At 38.1% G+C, this 23,965-nt stretch overlaps 1 protein-coding gene across 3 annotated transcripts in view; it reads right to left on the minus strand.

Annotated features, from left to right (window-relative positions):
* Positions 1–6,445: 6,445 nt before the first annotated feature.
* The window catches only part of SLC36A4 (solute carrier family 36 member 4), a 41,276-nt gene continuing 23,756 nt past the window's right edge, over positions 6,446–23,965 (minus strand). For all 3 annotated transcript variants that reach the window (XM_086384044.1, XM_086384045.1, XM_086384046.1), the window contains 3 exons: positions 23,170–23,339; positions 16,044–16,213; positions 6,446–10,599 (listed from right to left, as the gene is read on the minus strand). In XM_086384044.1, coding sequence (XP_086240170.1) covers positions 10,292–10,599; positions 16,044–16,213; positions 23,170–23,339 — 648 coding nt within the window. In that variant the 3' untranslated portion in view covers positions 6,446–10,291. The remainder of the gene's footprint in view (positions 10,600–16,043; positions 16,214–23,169; positions 23,340–23,965) is intronic.

Raw genomic sequence — 23,965 nt, forward strand, 5'->3', positions numbered from 1 at the left:
GCAGCTATATTACTTGTCCTGACATCTTTAGAGCAATTTTTTCCTAGCAGCTACACCTAGTATGATGCGATTTCATTGAGTTCATAAAATTTGAAAATGGGGCTAAATTGAAGGATGATAATGAGATTTAGGATCTAGGCAATTTCTCTCCTCTTTCTTCTTGCTGTGACAATGTTTCTAGACTTAAGACTAATACAATGTATGGATACCAGAAATATTTGTTCTTTTACTTTTCTTTGTTCCCAAAGCTCAGCGAGCTTTACTGTGGTAATCACTGAGAGAAGACGTCCAGAATACCACACAAGATGCAAGGGCCTATTCTATACCGCACAGAATACTGTACAAGGGGCTAGTTGGGTTGAAATTTTGGTAAATGAATCTTCTTGACAGGAGGAAAAATTGTTTGCATCACTTGGCAGATTTAAAGGGTTTCTGATCTACTGTCATTCTACCAGTATATATCAATTTTTATTGGAAAATGGTGACTAATGATGCAATCAGTTACACTAATGTGATCATTTCCATCACTTGTATTTTAAGAATTTCAAAAGATTCCATTATTCCCATATTAACTGTCTTCATCAAATGCAAATCTCAGGATTTGCACCAGTTTCAGCTGTGCTATACTGTACTAAGTTGCTTCAGTTGTGTCTGACTCTTTGTGACCCCATGGACCACAGCCTGCCAGGCTCCTCCATCCATGGGATTTTCCAGACAAGAATACCGGAGTGGGTTGCCATTTCCTCCTCCACCAGTTTTCAGCACTTATCCCCAATTTTCCATTGTCACAACCAGGATAAGTCACTTGGGGGCGCACTTTCGTTACCGTCAGCTTTTGAGTAGCCTACAGAATTCCCTCAGCCATTCCTTCCATCAGCTATCTCTCACCAGCAGTTCTCAGATGTTTGTTATTCCCAAACCACCCTATGGTTTGCTCATTGTTCTCACGGAGCATTAATTTTAAGTGAATAGAAAGAGACACAATAAGTACTTAAGTTATAAAAATGGAACATAATATTAATGGTGAAAATAATTGTTTCATGTCTGTGGAAGAGACATGATCTCATTGCTAACCTTTTTCACTTTTGTCTCAATAATTCAAGCATTAGGTTCTACAAGCATTATGCTTCTTTCCTGTCTCTTACTGCTACTAAATTAGAGGCTAAAATGACAGTTATCGATGATTGGGAATGTGAGTGCTTGATGGCTCCATCTGATTAATCTGGATACTCAAGTCAAATATTGTTTGTTGTTTAGGCGCTCAGCTGTGTCTGACTCTTTTGCGACCCCATGGACTAAAGACCGCCAGGCTCCTCTCTCTATGGGATTTCCCAGGCAAGAATACTGGAGTGGATTGCCACTTCTCTAGGGGATCTTCCCTACCCAGGGATAGAACCCGTGTCTCCTGAATTGGCAGGCAGATTCTTAACTGCTGAGCTGCTGGGGAAGCCTATTCAAGTCAAACATGGACCTGAAATTAAAGGAGAGATTTAATAAGTAGTACCTTGAAAACTCTAAGTCCACAATTATATCGAAATGTGGCAGTTTGAGTTTACTTGAGGATAGTGACAAACGAATTCTCAGTCTACCCTGGTCACATTTCATTCTGTCAAGCAATTGTTTCCATTTTATTGCTGCATCTTGATGTGGCTTTTAAGGATACCCAAGATTTCACTGTCTTGTTTTCTCTAATGAGAAATAAAATCATCAAATATTGGAATGAATCAATTTCCTGGTAACTGGAGCATTTTTACTAGCTTGTCTTGTCTTGTCTTAATTCTGCCACCTTATCCTCACCATGGAAGACTGGCAAAAGTTTATTTCTCCTGTGGTGAGTTCAGGCTTGTTAAGAGAATTGAAGATATTGCTGAGATGCACTGTGCATTTGAAATGATAGAAATGGCATTTATTGAGATTATTAACGCCATGAAGAAGTGTCCCATCCCTGATTTTACAGCTCCGAGGAGCACATTTTTCTCTGCCAGCCAGCATTCCTCAGTGATGAAAAGCAGTGTTGTACACTCACCCCCCCTTTCTTGGCAGAATGTGCTCAAAAGGTGGATATTCAATAGGTGCAATCTGATGGTAGTTATAATTTTCACTATTTCCTTAAACACAAAATTGCGATCAGGAGGCTCTGTCACCACAGATTGTTAATTAACCCCTGAAAACCAAGCAGTGCGTGGGTTTGCATTCAGGGACGGTGTTCTGTTCTCATGAGAATCTGGGCCCTTGGCAGAACTGAGCACAGCACATCGCCAGTCTGCATGATGGCTCCAAAAGAAACTTTACATCAGAACATCCCTTCTCCTGTGGTTTGGATTTTCTGTTACAGTATCACTGAGTCATCAAGCACTTCCTCCACGTGCATCCTCCCCTGCAGTGGCTGAAAAGAGAAACGCTGAGGCACACCGTTTGATGAGCATCTTCCACCACTGATACTATGCCATTTCCAGCAGTGGTCTTTTTGTAAATTTTTAAATTTGTAATTTTTATTGAAGCATAGTTGATGAACAATATTGTATATGTTAAAGATATACAATATAATGATTCACAATTTTTAGAGCTAATACTCCATCTACAGTTGATTACAAAATATTGGCTACATTTCCCCATGTTGTACACTATATCCTTGTAGTGTATTTTATACCTAATGGTTTGTGCCTCTTACTCCTCTGTCCCTATATTGCCCCTGACCCCTCCCCTGTTCCCACTGGGAACCACTAGTTTGGTCTCCAGTTGCTGCAAGTGGCAGGATTTCCTTCTTTTTTAAAGCTGAACAATATTCCATTGTATATATACACACCACGTCTTTTTCCATTCATCCGTTGACAGACACTTAGGTTCATAGCAGCAGTGTAAATAATGATGCTATGAACAACGTGGTACATGTGTCTTTCTGAATTAGTGTTTTCATTTTTTTTCAGATATAGATCCAGGAGTGAAATTTCTGGGTCATAATGGTAGTTCAGTTTTTAGTTTTTGTGGAGAAACCTCCATACTGTTTTCTGGCAGTGTTTTTTGATATAGATTTTGACTGGTTATTAACATTGGGTGGCCAGAGTTACCGGCATATAGGAAAAAGATAACCCAGATCCATTTTTTTCCAAGAGGAGTATAATTTGATGTCTCTTGTATTTTTCCAGTGGCAAAATTCATATGTTTTATACTGAAAGGTATGACTATGGTCACTCATCGCCACAGAGCACTCTGCTTTATGCGCTAATAATACACTTGGGCAAAGCCTCGTTAAACACAATGTACTGGAGCAAATGAATTTTCAGTTAAACTAAATCCAATTTCCAGCCATCATTTCTATTCTTCTTAACTTCATTTTCACCTCTAGCTATTCTTACACAATAATCATCTTGGCAGTCGCTTTTCCCACATGGATAGGTTCTCGTTCTTGCCCTGCACTGAGGTTCATCTCTGTCGTATACAGCAACGCGCTTTGACAAGAGGTAGCTTCTCAGAAAGGACTTCCCAGGGGGCGCTAGTGGTAAAGAATCCACCTGCCAATGCAGGAGATGGAAGACATGCAGGTTCGATCCCTGGGTTGGGAAGTTCCTCTAGAGTAGGAAGTGGCAATCCTCTCCAGTATTCTTGCCTGAAAAATTCTATGAACAGAGGAGCCCAGCAGGCTGCAATTCATGGGATCGCAAAGAGTCAGGTGCGACTGAGCACAGAGCACAGACAGAGCTTCTCAGAACAGCCAGAGAGTATTCACCTTTGCGAGACGATTCCAAACATCTAAATGTGTGACTCTTACCAGCAGGGATCCCTTGAGCATCAAAAGTTCAGGAAAATACCCTCAGATATCAGGACTAGATATTATACTTTAGACACATACTTCTTTTTAGGCAGAAATGGACATTTGCATTCTAGGTCATATATATATTTTTATGATAAATAGAAAGTATAACCTCTGATTTTTTTTCTACAAAACAATCTGCTTATATAAAGCATGAAGACATAAAGGTTTGCGAAGGAGGGTTTTCAGTCTTTTCCTTAAGGACCTTACACCCATAACCAGAAGTTCCTGAATATGTGTTTAAGGCTTGATTCATTCAGAGGATGTTCTCTAAGACAATTGCTGAGCTCACATATAAAGTGAAAAAGAGTTGGCCACAGTTGTTCAATAAATACACACAAGGCTGGAAGAGTCAGTACAAAAATATGACTTGGCCCCTGCACGCAAAGATTTTATTAAATACCAGAACTCTAATACGGGGTTTTCCTTTTTATTCCTTTAACTGAATGATTTTCCTTACCATTTATTCAACAAATATTTTTTACATCTCCAAAGTGCCTGATTGATAGGCTTCTAGTATTGAACACAGTTGACAAAATTGCCTACATACACACACACACACAGACACACACACACACATATATGGTATGCTTATAGAACTCCCAATTTAACGGAAAGACAGACCCAGAAACTGAATTACCCTAGTGAGCAAAGTGGGATAGTAAACCTAAGATCATTTTCTAGTATGAAGCAAAGAGTGCACAGTTTTGGGTGGAGGAGAGGGTAAACGGGAAAGCTTCCTGATAGAAGACACGCCTAAGTTGAATCTTAAGAATAAGCAGGGCTTGGCCAGAAAACAGTGGAGGAGAAAGTAGAAAGTATTTCAGCATGAAGACATGACGGTCATGCCGATGAAAACCAGCTGGTGTGTGGTGTGTTGCTGGTGCAGCTGGTGCTGCTGGAACCTGGAGGCTAAGATAGGGAGGGAGGCCTTGGTCTTCACACAGCTGAGGTTGGGGAAGGAGAAAAGATTTACGGCAGGGGAGTCACAAGCTCAGTGTTTTGAGCACCTACTCTGTGCCCTAATAGTGTGATGAGCTGCTGAAGCTACAAAAGTATGTAAGGCCCCGTAGGCCTGTGATCTGAAGCTGCTTGCTTCTGCACTACCCATTTTTTCCAGCACTTTCTTGTTCTACTCAAGACCTGCTCAGCCTTGACCCACACCCAGCACAGCTTTCCTTTCCACACAGTGCTGGTTGGAGGGTCAGCGTCCAGTCCTCGTCCTGTAGGCCAGATCTAGATCCAGGACGGAGGATGGGGAAGTTACTCCCAAATTCCTTGGCAAGATTAATACGTTAGGTCTCATTTGAGAAGCATTGTATTGTCTCCTACCGTGTCATCCTGTACTTCATAGCTTCAGGAAACGGTGACGACCAAAGACCTCCATACCATTGCAAACAAGTCCACCTCCATGGGGAAACTTTGAACCAAACCCATTCTTCAGAAACAGATGTACCTCTTCCAAGAATTTTTTCCTTCTTGGGTCCGTGGACCCCTTGAAATGGGAGCTCCATCAATCTGTTTGTAAAATTCAAAATTTTACAAAGAGAATTTGCTTATCTGTTAAGAACAAACACTAAACTTTCTATATTTAACAAAAAAACCCAAAGTTAATTTTACAAAATGGTCATTTTTTTTTCATCCAACAAGTATTCCATAGGGCTTTTCATTGAATTTACATCTCTCTTATGTACCCACTCCTATCCACACCCTGTAATTTTTTTTTTTTTGGTCTTTATATTCCATCTTTTTTTTTTTTTTTAACAAAAGCATGTACTACTACTAAGCCTTTATAAACTCCCTGTTCCTCTCTCAAAACCCTATTTCTCTCACTGCCTTCTTTTAACTAAGCAGTAAAACGTAAAACCCATCTCTTTCTCTTAGCACCAGGGTTTATATCCTGATTATCTTCCTGTCTTGGTCCAAAAGCATATTTTTATAGAGTTGCAGTTAAAAAATTAACTCTTTGTATTTATTCTTTACCAAATTACTAATCTTCAGTAGAACGTTAGTAGAATAATGTAATCTCTAGGCTAAAATATTACTATTGTACTGTAGGCTCTGGAGGCTAAAATTGTACATAGGCTAAAATATCACAATTTATGATTTCTTTAGTGTTGAATATTTAGGTTGTTTTCAGCTGTTCACTATTACACATGAGGCTGCCAATGCACCTTTAGGTATAGAATCTTTCTCTTCTGATGAACTATGGAATGCCCTTTTCTTAAGTTCACAAGAGCACAATTATTGCTGTCAAGGTATAAATACCTTTATGGTCTTTGATTCGGGGTTGGCATACTGCAAGCAAAACGTATTAGTGTGACTGGTACAGTCTTGACCCTATGAGAACGGTAAATGATGGCATGGCTGTGGCACTGGCAGACTGCCCTCCCAGCATTTACTCTGCAGGAAGTTCAGGTCACTGTTTTGAGCGTGACCTTCCATTCTCAGTCAGCTTCGGTTCTTGTATCTCGGTGGTGCATAACAGCAGCTTCCAATGTAGAAGGTCACGTGACAAGGAACTAACCTCAAAGACTGATTAAAATGTTACAGTAGAATATACCAGTGCCCTTTGCAGTTCATGACATTTGCATCATTTAACCTTCTAAAAGACAAATTTATTTTAAAAAGGCATTTGCAAGCAAAATAATATTTTATTGAAAATTCAGAAGTTACAGTACTTTTAAAGACTTTTTTTCATATTATAAAGAAAAATAAGTTAAAAGAAATATAATTGACTCAAGTGCACTGATACGTAGTTTTCACTCAAACAAACAACATCATTTCGAGAAACAAAACTCCATAGCTTAATTTATTCATGGTACAAGCGTGTGTTTTCCTATTTGTTATCAAGAAAACTCTAAAGGAATCATTTTCAGGGTGATCTTTCAACACACATCTGTCTGGATCCAATTTAAATGGGAAATTATATTAGTATATAACACAGAGTACTGGAATGTATATATGTGGATACATCAGGGCTAGGTAACCTTGACATATAATTTTAAGAATGAGAGTGATTTGTCATTTCATTTTATCATAGGGCAATAAATAACATTTCTAAAGCATGTTTTCTTATCTCCTAGGTCAGAACCAACAACTTTGAGAATGGAGTTTAGCCTAGTGAGCACCAGTGGCATGAATAAGATTATGGGTAACCATACTGCCAAATTGTTAGTTATTTCAGTCAGCCGTTTAATGTTAGAAGTATGTTGTTATACCTTTTAGATCAAAGTCTCTCAAATTGTTTTATGAAGGGGAGCTAACTGAGGCAAAAAGATAAAAATACTCATTTAAAAAAAACTCATTTTATAGCATTGCCTTTGTTTTTACCAAGTTATTTTCTCAACAGAAAATATTCACTGAGCCACTGGTATCAGTTAAATAATTTTATTTATTACTTCTATTAGCTCTGTTATGTATCTTCTCCCTTGCACATGAAGAAATGAGGGGATACATATTATCAGTAAACAAATGCACTTCTCAGCTGCTGTTCTGACCTCTCTGGCATGTCAGCCCCAGAGGAGATGTCACAGGTAAGCTAGAGTAAATAAAGCATGCCCACAGCTGGACATGTCACTGATATAGAATTTCAATTAATATCCCAATTAATATCTGTAGAGCACTTTACAGTTAGCTTTTCTACAACTACTACAAAAATACTGAATGAAATTAGGCCACGTCAGGACATTTACAACATGCATCATTTTATGCATATTGCATAAAACACTTACAAAAATGTTAAGTGCATCATACAGACAAGAGGCAGAAATCATTTCGACAGAGGAGAATCCAGAGGGCAGGATTAAAACATAATGTGGCATTTGCTAACATAGTATGTTTTTCACTTGGTAAGACTATAGAAACTGGTCTTTAAGAAAAACTAGGTCTTATTTCTTCACTTGTGGAGAAACCATACCATTCAGGGAAAAGCAGATCCTTTGATAAAATAGAAAGGTCTGAGAGTCAGTGTTTTGATAAGCGGACTCTGAAACTGGAGAAATCCTTTTGGCTGGAAAGGAACAGAGGTGACTGGCTTATCTCTGAGGTTTTCAGGGGTGAATAATGTTTTCCTTTACCTTCCCCCTTCCAGTAGTAAAGTTCATAGGACACCTGGCTGGCTTTCCAAGGTGTTTTACTGTGGTGGCAGATGAAACGCTGACGTCATTTTAGCCAGAATGCAATGGACCAAAGATACTGGATAAAAACTGGACAGGTGCGACCACTCTCATTTTTTCAGGTCCCCAAATAAAATCAATAGCTGGTTTGATCAAAGTATCTTCTCTAATAACATTCAGAAAATGTTATGACTCATTAAAAATAATTTTCAAAGGAAAAATACTGCTTGATTTTTTTGCAAATAAAATAAATCATCAAAATCCTTATAGAGTGCATTTGCATCTACATAGTGTTTCTTGTTAAGAACTAGAACTGTTCTCCACCTCTTCCTTTCTGCATTTCAACCTGACTCTGAAAATATACTCAACATTTGTTCACAATAAATTAAAATTTATATATTGCTATGATTAACCATTTGATATTTCACTAAAGTTGATACATTTCATAAAGAAAATAAACAAAGGCAAAACTACAAAAATAAAATTTCACACAGACTAGAAATATTATCTGAGACAGCTGACAAAAACTCTAATAGTGCTTTGTATCAAATAATAGTTTTCAAGTCACTTTATACCAAGCTACATATCTTAAAAAAAATACCTAATTTACTCTTATATTCAAGGTTATATAACATTAGCTTCAATGGCAATTACTTTTCCTAAAATTTCTTCCACATTTTCCCAACATGACTAAAGGTTCAACACAACAGATTTGACATAAAAGTGTCATAAATAATTATTGGTGATTCTTGACGCAAATGTTTTTTTTTAAGTTTAATGCTGATGAATTTGTACCAAAACAAAGCTTCTGATATACCTTTAGGATTATGCTCAAGTCTATGATGTAAGCAAAAAATACTTGAATGGACATTTACATACAAAAATAGAGACTATATACACTGCAGTGATCTTGGTGATATCTTTCACCAACCTGACTAAAAAATTCAATGAGTTTTAAATTATGATTTAAAAAAAAAATTAAGATTCTCAATTTTAAATTTAACCATTTTCATCTTCCATGCCTACTGAGATTCTTTGTTTTGGTTAATAACTGGACTTGAAAAATATGGAGGAATAGAATAGAATGCATTTCTCTGGAAGAAGCCTGGAGCTCTCAGTATTTAACAGTTTATTATTATCTCAATTTTCCCTTGGCTTGAATCTTTCTCTTATTTGCCCATGCGGAGCAATAGAAGGCTCTGATGAGGAAGGCCATAAGGCCAGAAAGAGGGCACAGGTCCTGTATCATGCCAGGTGCCTACTTTTTTGTCATTAGGAAAGATGGCATCTACAAACCTGCTGCTGCTGCTAAGTCACTTCAGTCGTGCCTGACTCTGTGCGACCCCATAGATGGCAGCCCACCAGGCTCCCCCGTCCCTGGGATTCTCCAGGCAAGAGTACTGGAGTGGGGTGCCATTGCCTTCTCCACCTACAAACCTAGAAAGGAAGAAACAGTAAGGACAGCTAAAGCCACACACAGGACAGCTGGGCACTGTCCACCTGCCAGAAGCTGAACCAGCAAGGTGTTTCTACTGGTTCATTAAAGCGCTGCTTCTGCCCCACAGCTGTGCTGCAGGCTTTTCAGAGCTCCCTGACTGTCTTCTCAGGTCACATGCACTTGGCAAACATCATATTAAACCGACTTAACACTAAAGTTGAACTGAACATAATTTATTCTTTTTCTAGGATGTGACATGAAAGATAAAAAATCCTGGACCAGGAATCCAAAGATCATGTTCTCTTGATCTCAAGCTGAGTGGTCTCAATCAAGTTAACTTTAACCATCCTGGGTATCTATTTCCACATGTAAAAAAAAAAAACAAGGGAATTTGTATTCCACAACTTTTAAAGTCTCTTTCAAATCTGGTTGAAACAGTAAGTCAGACTCTTGCACAGGTCCTCTTGATTGGGGGATTTTCTGATGCTTACATCATGGCTAATGAAGGTTTTTCTAAACTTCCAAAGGGTAAATGTAAGTATCTGGCTCTCTAATAAAAACACAACTGAGATATTTCTATACTAACATGAAGGATACTTTGAAATTCATTAGGGTGGTCAGATTTCAGCTACCTATACCATCTTCTTTAATTCTTTTAATGCTGAAACCCTGTTCTCAACCAGGTGACAAAATAGCATGGAGGTAAAAGACAGAATCTCGGTTGAATCATCTCTGACTCAAAGACAAGTAATAGAGTATTTCTTTAATTATTTAACATTTTAATCTTTTCAATTTTCAAAACTAAAATTTTTGAAATTGCTGCTAATACTTAAAACCAAGAAATATGTTGTAGCTTATCAGTACTGCCGTGTCCTAGTGGTTCTTAAATCATTTTGAAACCGGAGACTCATCTCTCTGCTCCTACTATTTCAAACCCGATGTAAAGCATGTGGAATTCAAATTTAAAGAGGGGCCGTGTGGAGTGCTAGTGATAGCTCTGGGAGTAGGATAAATAATTTCTTCAACAGTTACATATGTCCCTAATAAGAAACCAACAACCCCAGTGAACACGATGGAAACGTTCTTCAGGACCATCCATATACTGTAGTGCTCCTTAGAGAACGTGAGAATTTCAACCAGGGGCGGCAGGATCAGGGCCAGCGTGCTGCTGCTCACAGCTCCGACGAACGCGATCACAATGTCTAAACGAGGAATGAGGATTGCGCCGGCACCTAGAAAATTGAAAATACAAATTTTCCTTATGTAAATATCTAATACCTACGTAAACACTAACTGCAGATACTTTCAACACATTAAAATTAACTGATGCAAGTAGGCACTATGAGACTATTGCTTGCGGAAGCATCTGTCACGTTTTGTTCTGAGCTAAAAATGAAAATAAAGAAAGAAACCAAAACACTGAGTGTTCTCAGAGTTTGACTTATCAATAGGGCTTCTTACATAAACAACTTTTAATTTTTGCTATGAGGTTTTGGGTAAAGAATGCATATTCTGCCATTAAGCTCATTCTATAAAACACAAAATCTGGGCTGGTATGGTATAAACAAATGGTTAAATCAAAGAGAAGAGATAACTATTTCTTACATTAGAATTCCAATTAACCAAAATAGAAGAAACCATGGAAACGGAAAATCATTATTAAGTAAACACTACAGTAATAACTGTTGCAGGAAAAGTCAATGAAGGATCCTAAAATTAATGGGCAAAAGGCTCAGACAACAAAGAATTTTCCTGCAATGCAGGAGACCTGGGTTGGATACCTGGGTCAGAAAATCCCCTGGAGAAGGAAATGGCAACTCACTCCAGTATTCTTGCCTGGAATATCCAATGGATGGAGGAGCCTGGCAGGCTACAGTCCATGGAGTTGCAAAGAGTTGGACACAACTGAGCGACTAACACTTTACACTTTTTTTTTTTTAAACACCAACTGTATAACAACAGGAAATACCCCTATTAAAAACTCATTAATTATAAAGGGAAAAAAAGAGCACCTTTACTGTGAAGACACCTGACAGACACCACCTTAACCAAGTGATCAAAGTTAACATCAGCAGTCATAAGCCATGATATGATGTACTGAGAAGTGCAAAGCATCACCTGTGGATTCTTGTTAAAGATGCTTAACTTCAACCTAATCAGAAGAAAGCATCACACAAGTCTACACTGAAGGAAATTCTACAGCATTACTGACACTTCAAAGATGTCAAGGTTAAATGAAGACCAAAAAAGATAACTGTCAAGACTGGCAGAGTCTAGCAGACTTGACAACTAAATTCAAGCGGGACCTTGAATTGGCTCCTGGATCAGAAAAAGGGAAAACCGGTGAAAGCAAAATGACGTCTGCAGATGAGTCAGCAGCATTTTATCGATGTTGATTTCCTGGCTTTAACAGTTGTGGTATGTAAGCTGCTCACATTAGAGGAAACAGAGTAAAGGGTTTATGGTAATTCTACTGTCTTGTACAGCTTTTCTAAGCTATTTAAAAATGAAAAGATAAAAAAAATTATGCACCATTATTGTCAGCAGGATTTTATGCCAAGCTATTGACAAGTTTTCTGCAAGTTTTGATCCAGCACTTTTTTGATCTTATCTTACCAAAAGGTATCAACAGGTTTGCAAAAATCGAGACATATTCTTTCTCGATTTGTGAAGGGTTGGAGCTGCCACCAGAAATAGTAGCTAAGTTTGCTGGCATGCAAGCTGTGACAACTCTATCACCGCCGCCACCAAAGATGGCTATGTAAGCACAGTTCAGCTGCGAGGACTCTAATTATGTATGTGTCGGTGTTCCTTTCCTCGTCTTCAAAAGCTATCAGTTTTCTCACTATTCTTTGTCATCCTTCTATTTCCAAGGTTACTTTCCTTTGCTTTTCTTTTTCCTGCATGTTTGTCTCTTACTGAACTTTCTGTGGGGGTGTGTGTGTGTGTGTAATTTAACTCATGCTCTTTGTAATTAAGTTTCGGGATTCTGGTCTACTGGTTTCTTTACTTCTTAACTGTTAGTTTATGGTTTCTCGCTCCCCATATTCTCTTTGTGGCTCTCGATATTTTTCCAGGAGGATGTGGCATTAATTTGGAACTACCACATTTCTTAGAACCACACACTTTTTATTTACATTATTATGAAAGCTAAAATCCTAAAAAAGTTATTTTGAAATCATAAACATAGCTGCACTTCTACAAGACCGAAGGACAATAAATCTTCCTAAGTAAAATAATGTGAAGTTGGAACTCTAAACTAGAAATACTTTATAAAGTGAATCCTTGTTTAATAATGGATGTGTGCTATACCATTTAACATTTCTCTCAAAGTAAGTATAAAGCATGACTCTCAATCACAACAGAACATTTCAGAACCCATTGGCTTTTATCCATTTTGTGAAAAAATACTTATAGTAGATGGCAGTATTTAAAAGGACAACCAGACCAACACAACTACCACCTTGTCATCTAAAGAGCCTTTCATTTTGGAGTCTATTTTTTGTTACTAATGTTTTCCAATAGGCCAAGTTGTTATGAGTAAAAGTATTTTGGAAAAGCATCTGGAGAAACACTATAGTATTTTAGAATTTATTTATTCAGACTAAAATTTCATTTACCAAATGCTTTTAAATCATGAAATTTATCAATTAGATAAAGTCATTCTTTAAATGTTATATAACCAATATATATTTGCTAATGAAAATGGCTTAAAATGTTATTTGATATTGTTAGTAGAGAAGAAAGTGAAATATATATACTTTAGGCAAATCTGACATAGAAGAACTCAAAAATCACAAAAATAGTAAGTCAAAGGATAACTTGGATAAGGATAATTTATTCATTACAAATATTCACTACAGGATTACTATAAATATGCTGCCCTTTGTCATTTACAGACAGTTATTATGAATATATCTAGTAAGTACTAATTAATCTTATTCAGCATTTCCAAAAACTATATTATAGAGGAAAAGAATGTGTCCTTAAGGTACAAAGTTGTCTCTGACGTGGAAAAAAAAGCAATGGCAAAAAAGGTCCATTTTCTTGCATCTTAATGGTAAAAGCAGATATATCAGAGAAAAAAATAAAATGCTTGCTACTATAGCATCAACAACACTCTAGCTCATAAATCTGTTTTAAAACTTATTTATTTTTAGTTTTGGTTGCACTGGGTCTTCAGTGCTGCACGCAGGCTTTCTCTAGTTGCAGCACACAAATTTAAATTGCACAAACAGTGAATGATCCTCTCCATATACCTACTGACTCTAAGATAGAATACTAGGGCACAGCATGGTACTTATTTTCAGCTATTGTGACAACGAACTTAAATGGTTCTGGTACTTCTTCTTAGTATTCTACAAACTACCAAAGATTTATGCTTTATGTAGTCACAGTTTACTAAAAGAAGAAAGCATACTCTCAAATCCAAGGGCTTTTCAAATTAAAAACAGTAAAAGGATCAATGAATTGGACAATAACAGAAATAAGTAGTATTTAACATATTCTGTAGGTTCAATTCAAACAGGGGATCAAAATACTGGTTTGAAATCAAAATTTAGCAGCTTTTTCTACAGGTTTGCCTTTAAAATAAAAGGCATTTATTGCAATCCATGGTGGCCTCTGGCCAGTTGCTAGTCACTCTTCTCTCTTACCTGTGTAATGCCTACCTAGCAGGTAAGGGTCTACAGGGAACACGCAGGAAGAGCCTGACCCATCCTTTCAAGCTTTTGATTCCATGAAGAAGATGCTGTGAAAGGGCGATTCCATACTAAATGGAGACCGAGACATAACATACAACCCAAGCTGATGAGCCCCACAGTCTGCAGATCTGCCCTGCAGACGTGGCCGAGCACCTGGAAAGGACTGTGGGGCCTGAAAGGCGCACACCCAGCGGGACCTCCACTCCCCCTGCTGGCGCTGCACAGCCCGCTCCTCAGACAGGACAAAGTCCCGCCAGCTGTCCACACACCCGTCAGTAAAGAGTCCTGCCCAGGACATTTTCAGGTGCTTTGGATAACGGATACAAAACAGGTCTGTCATGAACATCGGTTGACTTTAACTTGAAGGACCTGCCAAAGATTTAAATGCAGGTCAGTGTCCAACCATGTGTCTCAATGAAGTAGAAGGGCATATGACATGGTCTGTGTTCTCTGTGTCCAAAGCATGCTGTAAATATAGCCCTCACATATGGTTAAACAGGCTTCTCTATTTTTAACTAAAAGAAAGCAGCAACAAAGAACAGGCTGCAACTCTTGGTGCTATGTACTCAGCCCTTGAGAAAAAGCCCTGGCTTGTGGGAAAAAACTCCTGGAGGTAGAGGTGCAGTCTGGTCTGGACCGCAGCAGACAGGGAGCTCAACATAACAGCAGCCAATGTGCAGAAGTGGGTGAAGTTATTAAAATTCAGTAGCTAACCTTAAAAGGAGACATGCATTCAGAATAGAACTGCCTTACATCTCCTGATAGAAGGACTTTGCCTGAAATATGTCTTTTTATTTAGTACAGCTGTCAAAATGTCAATAAAAGTAATGTGTAAAGAATATTCTAAAACATTTTAAAATAATTTTTCCACCTGGGTGTTTCATTAGACAATGGAGTATGGGTTTACTGACTTCATTCCTCAATGTGATTTCCCTTATTAGTTGACATATTTCATTTAAATAATTGCTTCGAAAAGTATGTCTTATCTTCTTTATCTACTTTGCCCAGCTTTGCTGTTTCCCTGAACAAAATATAATACACCCAATTCTTTAAATCTAGGCATAAGCTGCACCCCAAGGTGCTCAATGCAATTTACAGAGTTACCCAGAATTTCTAGTTCTACCATTCTCTAACCTCGAATGGGCCAAGATAGTTACTCAAATCTTCTTGAGAATTTCCAAAGCTGCTTACCCCCAGTCACCAGTCATCTCGTCCTTGGTATCATCCTAGGCAATCCCATCAGATAGGTCAGTGGGGCAATCATCTTTCTCTTTGCAATTATAATAAAAGTGGTGATAATAATGATAGTATTAACAGCAACTTCTAACCACTTTGTTCATATTTTTAAATGTCTCAAAGATGGTTTGTAACTTAAGACCCAGCAAGGAAGTGGGAGGCCTGAGTTTTGAACCGTCACGTCACTGAGAGTGCTACACCAAACGAAAGGCCCCTCTCCACGAGTCTGCATGATTAATTCTACCTTGTGGGGCATTTTATAATATGCAACTATAATAAGAGATTATACACACTCCTTCCAATAGTAAGTAAAATAAGCCACTAAAACTGTTAAAGACCAAAACAGAACAAAACCCATTTGTATAGGGAGTCATGGAGAGCTGAACTGTTAAATACACAAAAGTTAGCAGATATAAAAAACCTCAGGAAAACTAGAAAGCCAAAGCAAAATGTTATCAACCATATAAAGAGTCGCTTATGCATCTGATTTAAATATATATTTCAATCATGAGTGATATTATTTTGAAAATAATAATTCGGTTACTTGTTTTACATGTGATAGGGTCTGATTTATGATTTTCTTCTATATCAGTAGAATAACAGAATTTTAAACCAAAATGTATCTAGTTAGGTGAACAAAATTATTTCAAAAATATAAAAAATATACTTTAAGTAGCTTCATTAGAAGAAATTCAACAATAAAAATCATTATGATATAAGTATGCAGTGATACTTACAAGTAATAGTAACCAAGAAGGACCTTATTGCAAATTCATAGACTTGCTTCCATTTAGCATGAAATCTGGATGTGATCACAGGGATAATTATCTCTGCTGGAACATAGAACTGAATTGAATATGTCACAAAGATGCCGAAGGAATACAGAATTTTCACTGATTGATATAACCTGTTAAAAAATTTTCAAAATTTAGTCATTCTTTCATTTCCAGCTTTACTGACATTTAACTAACCAATGAAATTATAAGACATTTAAAATCTACAACATGATGATTTGATACACATTGTGAAAGAGTTCCCACAAACAGAATTAATTAACAAACACATCCATCACCTCATGTATTTGCCTATTTTTTTATGTTTTGGTGGGAACACCGATTCTACTCTCAGCACATTTCAATCATACAATACAGTAATATCAACCACTGCTGCTTCAGTGGTTCACTGCTAAGTCGCTTCAGTCGTGTCTGACTCTGTGCGACCCCATAGACGGCAGCCCACCAGGCTCCCCTGTCCCTGGGATTCTCCAGGCAAGAACACTGGAGTGGGTTGCCATTTCCTTCTCCAATGCATGAAAGTGAAAAGGGAAAGTGAAGTCGCTCAGTCGGGCCGACTCTTAGCGATCCCATGGACTGCAGCCTACCAGGTTCCTCCGTCCATGGGATTTTCCAGGCAAGAGTACTGGACTGGGGTGCCATTGCCTTCTCCAATATCAACCACAGTCACCACATTATACATTAGATACTCAGACCTTATTCATCTTTTAACCAAAAGCTTGTATTGTTTTACAAAACTCTTCTCTTTTCCCCCATCTACCAGCCCCTGGCAAACACCAATCTATTCTCTGTTTATCTAAGTCATAATAAAAATAAAAGAAATAAAATGGATATAACCAAAATAAAAAGAAAGTTAGATTCATATTAAGACAACGTGCATGAGCAAAAACAAGACAACATGCATGAACCCAGCGGGCACTATGCTGAGTGAACACGCCACGGAGAAAAAGACAAACACTGCATGATATCACGAATATGTCAAGATTACAAACAGTTTTCCTAAACAGCTGCCAAACAAGAAGGAATTCGATTAAGTCTCCTTCTATAATGTATCCATCCTAGGAGTGAATGAGGAAGAAGAAAGCTGAGTGGAAACAGATTTGAAAACACTACAAACAGCAAAATTAAGGAAAGAAGGAAGGCCTTAGGGCTAGGAACAGTACAAACTTACTATTAAAAAGACCTCAAGATATATTTCTCACCTTGATTTTTTAAAGTTTAAACATAAATGGTCAAGCTATTGAAATGTACAAAATAACCAAAAGACTCCTGCTTCATATGCTTTGATACATAATTTTGGAGAATTGAATATTCTTATCAGTTTATTAGTACAGTCCTTTTTTCTAATTATCTTTTAACTTACATGTTTTAAAAATATAATTAGCAATATATCTAAAACTATATCATTAAGCATATAGGTAGAATAACTTTTCTATTGGTATAAAACAAATTATATAAGTTAAGAATCTGGTTATTATTAACACCACTCAGTAATATTAATTATATGTAATTACTATCATTGGCTATTACCCAGAGTAAAAATGGGAAATAAAATGGTCAGTATCTTTTTAGAAGCTGGTATATTTGTTAAGGATCCATCAGAGAGTAATATAGAAATCAGTGTTAAAGAGAAGCATTACAGTCTTTTAAAATTAACTATTCTGTTTTTATTTTTGTTTCAAGAACCCCCTAATTTCTATGTTTCTTATCTATAATTTCAAGCACTCTGTTTTTCTATACTCAACTTTCCTACATGTTTATCAACCTTTGTTCTCATTTTGGTTTTAAGCATGTATCTGTGGTAATTGTCCATATGTACTAATCTTGGCCATATATACTAATAGTTTCAGAAATTTAATACTATTTACTGTGATGAAAAAAGAAGACAGACAGAGGAAAGGAAAGGCAGAGGTCATTTCAGCCAGGATTCCTAGGTATAGGCAACTTTCATATTGGAAGAGTATCATTAAGAATTTCTGAGGGCGAGAATGGAAGAAATAGTTCAGAATATACAAATCTTCTTTATCCTGTTTCCTTATATTTCTCTACATCTTTATTTACTGTGCCTCTTGGTGATTCCATTCTTGCCTAAACATTTTCATCTTAGGTAACAAATTCCTCAGAAGTCAACTCTCAGATTTCCTGGTAGGATCAATTAAGACAGCTTGATTATCTGACACTATCTGTCAGCTATATTTCCCAGAATATTCAGCCTCCTAGTTCCTGTATGCTACAAACAGGAACTCAGACTTAAGATGTTATTCTGTTTTGTGGGGAATGTGAAGTCCCAGTTCACTTATCTAAATAAATTAAAATATCTACCCCATGTCTTCCCTGTTCTTACATGCTTCTCTCCTGTTTGAATTTTCCAATCCAATGTGTGCTTCAAAAGGATTCCATGTGTGAGACGGAAGACGTCACTTTCCTGCTTCTCAAGGTCTGTTTATCTGAAAACTTAATATACCCTTGATATCTCTTAGGAGAAGAATGTCTGCTATTTGGGTTACTCAAGTGGAAATCCTAGAAAAACACTGCCGAAACATCATTCAATTAAGACTAGCAGTTACAAGGGAAATGCTTTTATACCTAGAATACTATTTAATGAATATTTACTAAGTGCTGAGTAATGTGCTATTTTACGGAGATGCATCACAAACCCAGAGATGCAGGGTTTCTGCCTCAAGGTGCTCATTTCTAGCTCAGAACTGTGAATTTACTTGATTGTTTAGTCGTTCAGTCATGTCTGACTCTGTGAGGCTCCATGGACTGTAGCCTGCCAGGCTCCAAGAACACTCGAGTCTGTTACCATTTCCTCCTCCAAGGGATCTTCCCGACCCAAGGTTTGAACCTGTGTCTCCTGTGTCTTCTGCATTGCAGGAGGTCCTTTAACCCCTGAGCCCTCGGGGAAGCCCAATTTATTTTATTATAATCTTTAAAATATACCCTTTACTTCAAAAGCTAAATGCACTACATTAAACAATATCACTCATAACTAGTTTTAAAAGATGATGCCTCACTAAGATTGAAGGTAATAAGTAATTAATAACGTGGAGTCTCTCTAATCCATACTTGCTTTATTCTGAGGCTGCTCTCTAATTCAACCTTTTCTTGTAGGAATACCCCACATGAACTTTGAGACTTTAAGTCAACGTGGCATCAAAAGCCCTTTACAGCTTCTCATGGCTGGTAGCTGGGTTCCCTAGGCTCCTGTGACAGTCATTGGCTTTCATATCTGAGGCAGGAATTAGGTGGGCTCCTGCTTACATTTCTTGGGGCCAAAAAAAAAAAATGGGCTTCAGGCTAGACACTCTACAGCTAGCCTCCTGTTTGCATTTCCTGAGACAGGAGATAGGGGGGACTCCAGATTATGTATTTACAACCAGCCTCCTCTTTGCACTTTGAAATAGAAATAACAACAGAAACAGGGAAAATAGCCAGGCTATATCTTCTGTGGACACCTTAAGGTAACAGTCATGGCAGAAGCAGAGAGGGGCTAAACCCTGTTTGCGTAAAGGATCAAGAGGTCATATATTTCCCATCCTTGGGGCAAGGGAGACACTGAACATGTACACAAAAGCTCCTCGGGGTCAAAGGAGAGGGCACCCCCCCTTAGTACGTAAGGCCAAGGCTGCCTGGCATCCACTGGAAAATGGATTCCAGCCCAGGATTGGCGGGCTACAGTCCATGGTGTTGCACATGCCTATGGGGAAGGGTCCTGGGGTAAGTCAGGTGTGGAAAAAGAAACCAGATAATTGGCCCAAAGTAAACAAAGACCCAGAAGAACAGCCCTATATGAACGCCTTACCTGCCTCTTGCAGTGCTCCCTATCGCTAAGGGGGACACCCCACCCCTTCCCTCCAGGTGTGCATCTCTGCCTCACATCTATCTCAGCTACACAAAGTTTCTCCACTGGGCCCTCGCACTTGTGATTGTGTTATGTGTCTAATAATAAACTTTGTATCTCTTTTCACAGTTTTTGCCTCCATGAGAAATGCACTTCAATGGGGGCAAGAGCTTCTAGCCTCTAACCCTTGCTGATCTAGTGGCTAGTTTCATCCAGGCTGCTGCTGCTGCTGCTAAGTCGCTTCAGTCGTGTCCGACTCTGTGTGACCCCACAGACGGCAGCCTACCAGGCTCCCCCGTCCCTGGGATTCTCCAGGCAAGAACACTGGAGTGGGTTACCCTTTCCTTCTCCAATGCATGAAAGTGAAAAGTGAAAGTGAAGTCATTCAGTCGTGTCTGACTCTTAGCGACCCCATGGACTGCAGCCTACCAGGCTCCTCCGTCCATGGGATCCTCCAGGCAAGAGTACTGGAGTAGGGTGCTTCATCCAGCCTACCCAGGTTCAATTTCTGGGCAGGGAACTAAGATCTCGCTTCACATCACTGCTACCTCTCCAAGATCAATACCCAGCCAATAAAGAGTACATTACACATTCCCTAAACTGCTCAGCCTATTGCCTGAAGCACAGGAAGGGGAGGGAAGAAGGGACTCATACATAGCAATTCAAGATAGGAATCTCTGAGATAACCCCATGATTATCCTAGTCCAAACTTATTATTTTGGAAGATTATCATTATAAAAGACAACCGCCTTCTCTCCAGTATCCCTCAACCATGGCTAGTATTTTAACCGTCCTAGTGGCAGAGAACTCACTTCTCAATGCAGATGTAAGAGACGGGGGGGCGGGGCAGGTGGTTTGGGTTTGATCACTAGGTTGGGAAGATCCCCTAGAGAAGGGTATGACAAGACACTCCAGTATTCTTTCCACAGACAGAGAAGCCTGGTGGGCTACAGTCCATGGGGTTGCTAAGAGTCAGACATGACTGAAGCAACTGAGCACGCACGCACAATTGCAGACCATAAAGAAATAGACTGTAAGCCAGAAAAGGCATGTCTCCACAAGAAGGTGTTACTCAACATCGGTTCTCTAAAGGGGAGTACCTTGACTTGCTTTCCTGTTTTGTACAGATTTTTGTTTCCAAGGATACAAGGCTCCCCTCTTCTAAATAAAAAGCAGGTGTCTAACCAGGTTTTCCTGAATAGAAACTATGATCTTGTTGACTAAAAAAACAGTCACAACCTGAAAGTGGAGAGTTGTTTTATTTGATAGTCTGTTTTTAATTAAGGCTTATAATGAGTTCCTTTCTAACTGGGGAGCCATAGCAATTAGGGAACAAGGCAAAGGTGGGAAGTGGATGCAGAAAAAGGGAAGGATTCATTAGAGCTACTGCAGGGACAGTACCATCCCCTTGCGGTTTAGCTGTGAAAACCAAAAGCATGCCCTCCACCTCCGTGTCCACTGCTACTTCGCCAGGTTCCTAGCTCCCTGTGGAGAGGAGCGTCTCAACCTGACACGCAGGCACTCCCACCTCGGTATCTTCCCCCTTAAGACTTTCTTTAGATACATTCATGAATAAGGGTAGGGGAGGATTCTGAGATCGTTTCCCCACCTATATCTTATAGTACTTGTCAAATTTACTTATAAATTTGCTTTTAGGATTTAGTCTAAACATTACTTCAAGTGGAGAAATGTATCATTCTGTTTTCTAGACACTGTACTATCTTTGAAAGAGAAACTAAACTACCATAATTCTTAGCCTTGATCCTCTTATATTAAGCTATTTGTCTATACTCCATACTAAACTATTACAAAAAAGAAAAAAAGGAGCACTTTTGAAGGAAAAAAATTTATATTATCAACTATAAAATAGGTTAATGAAATAAATGCCAAACAACCACATGTCTTGTTTGTAGGCATGTCTCCAGCTTGAAACAAATGTATAACACTGAGACAGTTCCATCTCAGAATGCCTTCCTAAATATATCATAGCTAAAGTAGAACTGTAATTTAAAAACCAAAGATAAACACACTGCATATGTGAGACTTGTGCAACCTGGAAACTACTCTAGGTACTTTCTCCCTATCATAAATGGTTCCCTACAAACACTTGTTCTAACAACATCCTGGACTCCAATGAGGACCCAGGATTCAAATGACTACTGAATAGCAATCAAACTCATCAGGAAGCCAGTCAAAATATTTAAATTTAAGGTTTCACAGACTTCCATCCAAACAGCTAAAGGAGCAGCATGATATTAGGTCAATATTTATTCTTTGCATTTATCAAAACTAAGGAGTTACTTTCCATTTCATAAATAAGGGAGCAAGTCTACATCATAATCACCACCAGTATCTTTATTAAATCTCCAAAGATCAATCTCTGGAAGAAGATAAAGACTCTATATATTGCTTCATTTAGCAGAATATGGTTCTAATATTAAAGAGAATATTAAGATGCCCCACACTATTTACAGTTGACCCTTGATCAATGCAGGGGTTGGGGTCTGACCCTGCATATAACTTCTGATTCCCCCCAAACTTAGCTACTAATAGCCTACTACTGACTAGAAGCCTTACTGACAGTCAATTAACTAATATCTTGTATGCTACAGGTACAGCTACATATATTTTATAGATTCATGACATACCTTTTTTATATTTCTAGGCTATGTAGTTTCTGAGTTTTTTCAAATTGTCATGAATCTCAAAAATTTTTCTAATGTGTTAATTGAAAAAAATCCATATAAGTGGACCCATGCAGTTCAAACCCCTGTTGTTCGAGGGTCACCTGCGTGACGTGTCCTGTGCTCAGAAAGGACTGAGGCACACACGGTATGAAAGCTGACCGTGAAAACCTTGAGGGCCACAGTGACAGGTTAGATGATTTTATCAGAAACCCAGAATGTTAGATTTTTGGCAGCAAGGATAAGTATTAAATTTTTTATTAAAGTGAGTCCATATTAAAAGAGTTCATGTTTCGCTTGTTATCCAAATTTGGAACAACCTGTAATTTTTAATCTTTTAAAAATATGCCACAAAAATCTGTAAAATCAGATCATCTCCTCTGAAGATTATGAAAAAATTTAGATTACACAAATAAAGAGACCACAGTAAGGATTTTAAATCTTTAAATCATAAAACTAAAAATACACCTTTATCATAAAACACTAGTAAATTATATTTATAAAATATACAAATTAGGTTTACAAACTCTTGTCTACCTACCACACATCCTGGGGAAGATTTAAAGTTATGCTGCCTTTGATATCATCGTGGAAACACATATATCCTAAAGTAGCTAATGATACATACAGCGCTGTGACAATCCCCATGCCAATATTCAATGCTTGGGGGAAGCGTTTTGATTCTTTCATTTGATTTTCCAGTGGAAGGACCTAAGAAGAGAATGCAAGTAAATGAAAACAATATAGCATCTGCCTGACAGGTGCCCAAATTAATCTTTCTATAGTATATACAACACGTAATTGTTGATGTATTTTTCTAAATATTACATATTTTTTCAGACTACAGATTTTTTAAATTCCTAAAATAAAAAGATTTGAAATCAGCTCTTAATACACAAAACTGTCAGCTTTTTTTAACAAATAAACTTTCTATTTCAGAATAATTTCAGATTCACAGAAAAGATACAGAGATAAACAGAAGACTCCCATATACTCCTGACCAATTTCTCCTTTGATTAACATTTTACACAACTGAAGTACATGTGTTATAACTAAGAACCAATATTGGGACATTACAATTAAACTCCAAAATTTATTTGGATTTCACCAGTTTTCTCATAAATGTCCTTTTTCTGCTCCAGGGTCCTGGCCAGGACAGCACCTTGCATTTTGCCATCATGTGTCCTCAGTGTCCTCTGGTCTGGGGCAGTTTGTTGATCCTTCCTTTCTGTTGATTACCTTGACAGTTTTGAGGAGCATGGTATGTATTTGGCACATTGCCCCTCTATTAATTGTCTGATGTCTTCCTCATGGCTAGATTGGGATTATAGGTTTCA

Source organism: Bos grunniens, chromosome 29 (genome assembly GCF_055505025.1).
Source record: "Bos grunniens cultivar Pamir isolate PY7600 chromosome 29, Bosgru_T2T1.0, whole genome shotgun sequence".
Lineage (NCBI taxonomy): Eukaryota > Metazoa > Chordata > Mammalia > Artiodactyla > Bovidae > Bos > Bos grunniens.